The sequence below is a fragment of the Orycteropus afer genome, unplaced genomic scaffold, assembly GCF_000298275.1.
Source record: "Orycteropus afer afer isolate SDZICR_OR568_19922 unplaced genomic scaffold, OryAfe1.0 scaffold00061, whole genome shotgun sequence".
Classification (NCBI taxonomy): Eukaryota; Metazoa; Chordata; class Mammalia; order Tubulidentata; family Orycteropodidae; genus Orycteropus; species Orycteropus afer.
In genome coordinates, this window is record NW_006921648.1 from 3,951,494 (window position 1) to 3,959,408 (window position 7,915).

General features: G+C 52.9%; 1 protein-coding gene across 1 annotated transcript in view; it reads left to right on the forward strand.

Annotated features, from left to right (window-relative positions):
• SEC14L5 (SEC14 like lipid binding 5) overlaps positions 1-7,915 on the forward strand; it is a 47,565-nt gene that overhangs the window by 30,682 nt on the left and 8,968 nt on the right. Inside the window, exons 5-9 of the mRNA XM_007939716.1 lie at positions 2,827-2,939; positions 4,071-4,260; positions 6,654-6,742; positions 6,852-6,922; positions 7,274-7,370. Of these exons, the coding sequence (XP_007937907.1) occupies positions 2,827-2,939; positions 4,071-4,260; positions 6,654-6,742; positions 6,852-6,922; positions 7,274-7,370 (560 nt within the window). The remainder of the gene's footprint in view (positions 1-2,826; positions 2,940-4,070; positions 4,261-6,653; positions 6,743-6,851; positions 6,923-7,273; positions 7,371-7,915) is intronic.

Sequence of the window (7,915 nt, forward strand, 5' to 3'; positions counted from 1 at the left end):
GGTTTGGGCTTTGCTCCCGTGAAGACTGACAGCTTCAGAAACCCTGTGGGGCAGCCTTGGAGACCCTGGAGGGCAGAGGGGCGCTGTGAGTTGGCATCCACTCCACGGCAGTGGGTTTGGTTTGGTTTGGGATGACAGTACCATGTAACTAATATGGCTGGGGCTGTGTTTTTTATAAAACAAACAAACAAACTTGAGTTGGCCCGACTCACGGCCATCCGGTATGTGTCAGAGTAGAACTGTGCTCTGTAGGGTGCCCATGGCTGAGTTTTGGGGGAGACCATACTCATCCATTCCTTGAGTATTTTTTCCACACCAAGTCTACACAGGCTGGCTGCTGGCACACCTGCACGTTGCTTCTTTGCACGGCCTCTGTTCCTTGCTGCACACACACTCGGTGGTGTCATCCCTTTATCTCCACTGTGTGCCAGCCTGCCCTCCCCACTCAGTGCTGCTCCATCAGCCCAGCGGGCGGCACTCAGGAAGCTGGCAGAAGCGGTGGCCATGCCCCTTCCACCCTGTTGGGAATCACGGGGCCTTTGTGTTCAGAAGGAGAAAGGGCCTCCACATCTGCCTTGGGGCCGGAAGGATGTTGAGATCAGTAGCCTCATGTTTTCTCCCTGCCCATCCCCTCCCTGTCTTCAGCGTCTCTGCCTCTGGCCACAGTGCCCTGTTGTGGGGTCTGGATGGTCCCCTTTGCCCCCAAGCACCTCCCCTGCCTCTGTTACCCAGATGCTTCCTGATGCAGTTGGGGGTGACCTCAGCCCTGGGCTTCTCTGTTTTGGGGGAGCCATGGGTCCTGATGCTGGAAGTGTGGCCATTTAATTTGTCTTCCTGTTGCGCCATCTGTACACAAAGAGCTGTTGTGCCTGTGTGGGTGGCTTCTTTGTCCAGTGTCCCCACCCCCTGCTGAGACGCTGAGATGCCCGGAGGCTGGAGTGCACTGGCATCTGCCACCCAGTTAAGAGAGGGGCAGTGGACGTGGTTGGTGGGAAGGCAGAATGGTGAAGCCCCTGTGGAAGATGGTTTGCTGTTTCCTCAAAAAGCTAGACACAGAATTACCAGAAAAAAAACCAAACTCACCTGTCGAGTTGAATCCCACTCCTAGGTATAAACCCCAAAAACTGAAAACAGGGACACTCCAATACGCACAGACCTGTTTCCTTAGCAGCACTATTCACAATAGGCAAAAGATGGAAACAGGTGTCCATCAACAGGTGAACGGATGAACAAAATGTGGCCCATCCATGCCATGGAATGTTACGCAGCCAGAAAGAGAAACAGCGTCCTGATACTTGCTCCAACACGGATGACCCTTGGGAACGTGATGCTGAGGGAAGTGAGTCAGACACAGGAGGACTGTGATCTCTCACCTGACCTCCCTCCATTAGGCGACTGCACAGACACCCGCGTTCGTGAGTGGTTACCAGGAGCTGGGTAGAAGGGGAAGGTGCAGCTATTCCCTGAAGGGTACTGAGTTTCTGTTTGGGGGGATGAAAAGTTTTAGAAATAGATGGTGGTGATGTAACTCATGCCACTGGATTGTACACTGAAAAATGGCTAAAATGGCGCATTTTATGTTGCATAAATTTCAGTACAACAAAATTTAAGGGGGAATTCAGCATTGGGACTTGGGTCGAGAGGAGGATGGCCTTTACCTAAGGCACTTGACTGCTAACCAGAAGGCTAGTGGTTCAAACCCACTAGCCGCTCCTCGGAAGGAAGATTGAGCAATCTACTTCTGTACTGATACTGCCTCGGAAACCCAAGGAGGGGTCACTGTGAGTCGTGTCCGACTCGCCGACAGTGTGTGTTGACCCCATACAGCTCAGTCGAGTGGGACGAGACAGCGCAAGGGGGGTGAGCCGTGAAGGTGGAATTTCAGAGTCAGGGTCTCACATCTGGCAAGGGGTCCAGGTAGACCAGACAGCCAGGGGAGCTGACATTAGCCAGCCGCCTTCCTCATGCTCCGTGCATATGGTCTCTTGACTTCACCTCAATCGGCTTCTCAAAAATGGGAACAATACAGACAGCCACCTCACTCCTCTCACTGCTGGGAGAATTCCCTGAGCTGATGCGGGTCTTCAGTAAGAGTGAGCTCATGTAGGTAAAGAACCCCAGAACAGCTCCCCAAACCACACCCACTGCCATGGTGTTGATTCTGACCCACAGCGCCCCTAGAGGACAGATGGAACTGCCCACAGGGTCTCCCAGGCTGTCAGTCTTCACAGAAGCAAAGCCCAAACCACACCCACTGCCATGGAATCCATTCTGACCCACAGCACCCCTAGAGGACAGAGTGGAACTGCCCACAGGGTCTCCAAGGCTGTCAATCTTCACGAAAGCAAAGCCCAAACCACACCCACTGCCTGGAGTCCATTCTGACCCACAGCGCCCCCAGAGGACAGAGTGGAACTGCCCCACAGGGTTTCCAAAGCTCTCGTCTTTATGGAAGCAGACTGCCACATCGTTCTCCCATGGAGCAGCTGGTAGATTCCAACTACTGACCTTTTGGTTAGCAGCTGAATGCTTTAACCACTGTACCACCAGAGCTCCTCAGAAGAGCTCCAGAGGGTGGGAATTCTTGTCTTACTTCAGAGGGTCAACAAGGAGAACTCTGGCCACAGGGAGAGGTCACCAGGCTCCTTGGACAAAAACATGCGTCTTCAGAACCACCTTGGAAGCCGGTTGGGGCCCTGGTTGCTGCTGTCTGGTGAAGAGGACACGGTAGCTGGGAACCACGCTCTGGAGCCAGGATGGCCAGCAAGGCGAGGGCTATGGAAAGAGTCATCCTTTCTTCTCTTGAACCCCCTCTTTTGCTCCCAGGGGACAAGCTGGATGCAGACTACATTGAGAGGTGCCTGGGCCGGCTCACGCCTGTGCAGGAGAGCTGCCTGATCCAGCTACGACACTGGCTACAGGAGACCCACAAAGGCAAGGTGGGTGCAGGGCTGGCCCCCGGAGGGGCATGGACCTTCAGTTATGGGTGCTGGGGCACGGGCATCGGGGAGGGAGGTGAGCTCAATACCTTCATGGACATAGCACGGGAGAGCTCTATTGTGCCTTCTTTTTATTATATACTGCCTCGTGCAGAGCAAACATTGAAGTGTCAGTTACTAACCAGAAGGTTGGCGGTTCCAGTCCACCCAGAGGCATCCAGGAAGAAAGCCTGGGAATCTGTTTCTGAAAGTGACAGCCATGAAAACCCTGTGACTGCAGTTCCACTCTGTGCACATGCCAACTCCATGGCAACTGTTTTGCTTTTCATACGTCCATAAAGGATCCCTGGTGGCAATATAGTTAGCAGTCAGCTGCTAGCCGAGAGTTCAGCAGTCTGAACTCACCAGTAGCTTTGCTGGAGAAAGCGGTCTGCCTCCAAAAAATCTGACAGCCTTGGCAATCCCACGGGGCAGTCCTACTCTGTCCTCTAGGATCGCTATGAGTTGGAATCAACTTGACAACAGTGGGTTACGTGTCCGTAATACGCCCAGTCCTCACTTATCAACATGGTTTGATTCCAAAGACCAGGTCATGATGGGGAAATTGGCATTATGTAAAAATGGAGGATGATCACATCAGATCACAAATTGGATGATGGCATCATTACCTAACTGCCAAACCCAACCAAGTTTACACCTAACCGTAACCGTCACAGCCAGCCTTACTCTTGCCTCGCACATCGGTGTTCATTACCATTGGACGTATATCATCAATGCACATAATAGTCAGAGCGTTGTTTTTCATTATTGTAAACGTGAAACGTCAGAGAATGAGATGGGTGACAAGTGAAGAGAAGGTGTACCTGCCTTGCTATTTTGCCTTCTCGGCCTTGGTGCTACTGACCTTTGGGCTGGATCCCTGTCTGTGGTGGCAGCCCGGGGAGGCGGGCTTCCTGTCATATTTCACTCAGTCCAGCCCTTGATTGCCTCTTGGCCTATGCTGGGGGAAGAAGATAGGGCTCCACCCCCAACACAGCACTTGGCAGCTGAGACAGGAGGCTCATTTTCTGTGTCATCACTACCGGATTAAGGAATAAAGTCTTGTGGGCTGTCCCCTCCGTCTTCTCTCAGATTCCCAGAGACGAGCACATCCTGCGCTTCCTGCGGGCTCGGGACTTCCACGTGGACAAGGCCCGGGACATGCTACGCCAGTCGCTGAGCTGGCGCAGGCAGCACCACGTGGACTCACTCCTTCAGACCTGGCGGCCCCCCGCCCTGCTGGAGGAGTTCTATGCCGGGGGCTGGCACTTCCAGGACATAGGTGTGTCCTTCTACCTACACGATGTGTACCGCACTCGGGTCACTGCCAAGGGCGACAATTGCTGGCTCCGCCCCGGACTCCAGAATAGCTTTGTTGTTGCTATTGTTACATGCCGTTGAGTTGGACCCGACTCATAGCGACCCCTCCTTGGGTTTCCGAGGCAGTATCACTAGTAGATTGGCCAACCTTCCTTCTGAGGAGTGGCTGGTGGGGTTGAACCGCCAGCCTTCTGGTTAGCAGTCAAGTGCCTTAGGCAATAAGCTACCAGAGCTCTCCCCACCCTTTGCTTAGTGAGGCCCTCCTAGGTTCATGGAAAAGTGGCCTGGTTAGCAGATAGTCCCCACATGTACCTCACCCCGTCTCCCTATCTTTATTCCCACACTTTGGTTGTTTCTGTCTTTCACGGTAGTGGTCTGAGACCCTTGTGGAAGCAGGCAGGTAGTCATGAATGGAGGAACCCTAGTGGCACAACGATTAATCACTTGACTGCTAACCGAAAGGTAGGTGTTTCGAACCCACCAGCCGCACCGTGGGAGAGAGCTGCCCCCGTAGAGGTTACAGCCCAGAAAACCCTGGGGTTTGCACCTCTGTGCTATAAGGTTGTGAATTACAGTGGAACCCATGGCACCCAATAACAACAACATTGGTGAATGAATGAATGGATTGGGCTTTGCCAAGCCACAGCCAGGGCACCTGAGTCTCTGAGCAGCTCACCTTCTCATCCACAGCTATGACCTGACCCTCGCACCCGTACCAGAGAAGCCAAGCCTGTCGCCATTGAGTCACCCCTGACTCGTGGGTCACCCCGTGTTGTGTTGGGTAGAACTGGGCTCCACAGGGTTTCCAGGGTCTGATTTTCCTGAAGTACTTCTCCAACTTTGGTTGAACTCAACCTTCTGATATTTCACTCAGTGGCCGAGCACATTACCATTTGCACATCCTGTAGGCAGTTAATAGAAGGCCAGGCCATCTCCCCAGCTGACACCCAGGAGGAGAGGGGCACAGGGGCGGTGTCCAGGATGCCAGCCATTCCCTTTCTGACATGAAGAAATTCACCCGTTCTCCTTGGGTCTGTCACCTGGGCCAGCCCACCTCTAAGCCCTTACTGACACATTCTCCGTCTTGCAAGGTCTGTTCTCCACATAAAACCGTTTCCCATCGGGTTGACTCTGACCCCGGTGACCCCCTAATGCAGGAGAACTCTGCTCCATCAGATGTTTAAAAAAATCATTCATTTTGTTGTTGTTGAGAATTATATGCAGCAAAACAGACACCGATTCAACACTTCCTCCGCGTCCAATTCAGTGACATTTCTTCCATTCTCCAAGTTGGGCAACCATTCTCACCCTCCTTTTCTCAGTTGTTTCTCCCCCACTGACATCAACTCACTGCCCCCAAACTTTCCTATCTGATCTTTGGAGCTGCTGTTGTCAGTTTGATCCCATATGTTGTTGTTGTTGTTGTTGTGTGCTATCTAGTCGGCCCCATATAGGGAGGTCTTTAAAGAGCCCAGTGCTCAAGGCAGACATTCCTCACTAGTTAAGGTCAACAATGGCTTGGTTTTAAGAAGAATGCAGGCTGTCGGTTTGGTTTAAGGCTTAAAAATCATTCCCCAGGCAATAGTTTTGGGGTCCACAGGGCTATCAGTGGCTGAGTTTTTTTTTTTTTTTTTAATTGTGATTTGGGTGAAAATTTACAGAGGAAATTCACTTTCCATACAGCAGTTAATGTCTCATGCTGTTGACTACAATTTCCCACAATGCAACATCCCCCCTCGTACTTCCTCCCGATAGTTACCTCTTCCCTGTGTCCATCCCTCCATGCACTCCTGCCCCCTGAGCTGTCTCCCTGTGCCTAAGCAGCCCTTCTTTCTCCCATGCTTGTTCTCTTCAAGGAGTGTATCTACCTCAGGTAAATGTTCATCTCTTATGCCTGTCTTTTGTTTGGCTGGAAGCCACAGGCGCGGGTCCAATTCCAGACCTGAAGGGCAGCTAGGGGCCATAGTCTCAGTGGTTCTGCCAGGCCAGTGGCTGAGTTTCTGGAAACAGATCACCAGGCCTAGCTTCCGAGAGAGCTCTGGTTGGACTTGAACCTCCAACCTTTTCCTTAGCAGGCAAGTGTTAGCTGTTCACACCACCCAGGGCCTTCCTGCCCCATCATCAACAACAACAAAAAAAGCAAAGCCAGTGCCATTGGGTCGATTCCCCATTGGGTTTCCAAGGCGGTCCGTCTTTACAGAAGCAGACTGCCTCATCCTTCTTCCATGGAGCGGCTGGTGGGTTCCAAGCACTGACCCTTTGGTTAGCACCTCAACCACTGCATCACCAGGGCTCCCTGCCCCCCTCATCAGCATCGCCTAAGTCCTTCTCTCTGCTTGCCTCCGCACTCCACAGATGGCCGCCCCTTGTACATCCTGCGCCTGGGCCAAATGGACACCAAAGGCCTCATGAAGGCGGTGGGGGAGGAGGCGCTGTTGCAGCAAGTGAGTGGGGCCATCTCGGAAGCCGTGGTGGCTGGGCTGGGCCTGCAGGAGAGCTGCCTGCAGGGGGCGCCACCGTGCGAACACCTCCCACACCGTCTCTGCCTTGCAGGTGCTTTCGGTCAGTGAGGAAGGCCAGAAGAGGTGTGAAGGCAACACAAAACAGTTTGGCCATCCCATCAGGCAAGCTTCTGGCCTGGGAGCGAATTCCCCTCGTTGAGAGAGACACATGGGAACCCGAGGTCCTCACTTAATCCTCACAGTGATCCACTGTGGCACGGACTCTTCTTGACCCACTGTTGTTGTTTTTTTCAACCTTCATTTTGCTCTGGGTGAAAGTGTGCCTAGCAAATCAGTTTCCCGGTCAACAGTTCACACACAGGTTGTTCCGTGATGCTGGCTGGAGCCCCCACAATGTGTCTGCGCTCTCCCTGCTTCCTCTCTGGGTTCCCTGCTTCCGTTTGTCTGGTTCCCCTGCCCCTCCCTGCCTTCCCGTCTTTGGCTCTGGGCGGATGGTGCCCTGTCGGTCTGTAGAGTTGATGGTTACCAGGAGCCCATTTTCATGTTGCATGTTTGTAGTCCTGGTGATGATTTGGCTGGGTGGCGGCCTCTGGAGTGTCTTTGGTTCCAGGTTAGCAGGTTGTCTCAGGCGGTCTCTTGGGGTTCCTCTAGTCCCTTGTAGACCAGTCAGTCTGATCTCCTTTCTTCTTTTAAACTTTGAATTTTGTTCTACATTTTTCTCCTATTCTAACTGGGACCTTCTGTTGTGGTCCTGGTCAGAGCAGTCAGTAGTGGTAGCCGGGCACCATCTAGTTCTTCCGGTCTCAGGCTTAGAGGAGGCTGAGAGGGTCCTTAGTCACCCAGGTCACTGAGCTGGTAAGTGGCGGAGCTGGGATTTGAACCCAGCCATCTGGCTCTGGAGTGAGCCTTCAATGCTCTATTTAGTAGTTACCATCTTTACACCAATCAATAACAACTAGCTTTTATGGCACAGGTGCCATGTGCCAGGCTGACGCTGTGCTTTATTGATGGCATCTGATTCAATCCTAACCATGGCTGGAGGTGGAGACAGTGGCCCTCATTATCACTGTCCCAGTGAGGAAGGTCAAGCTGGTTGCCATGTCATACAGTTCTCAGGGGTGGAGGTGAGACTGGAACCTGGGCCCTCAGCCTTGG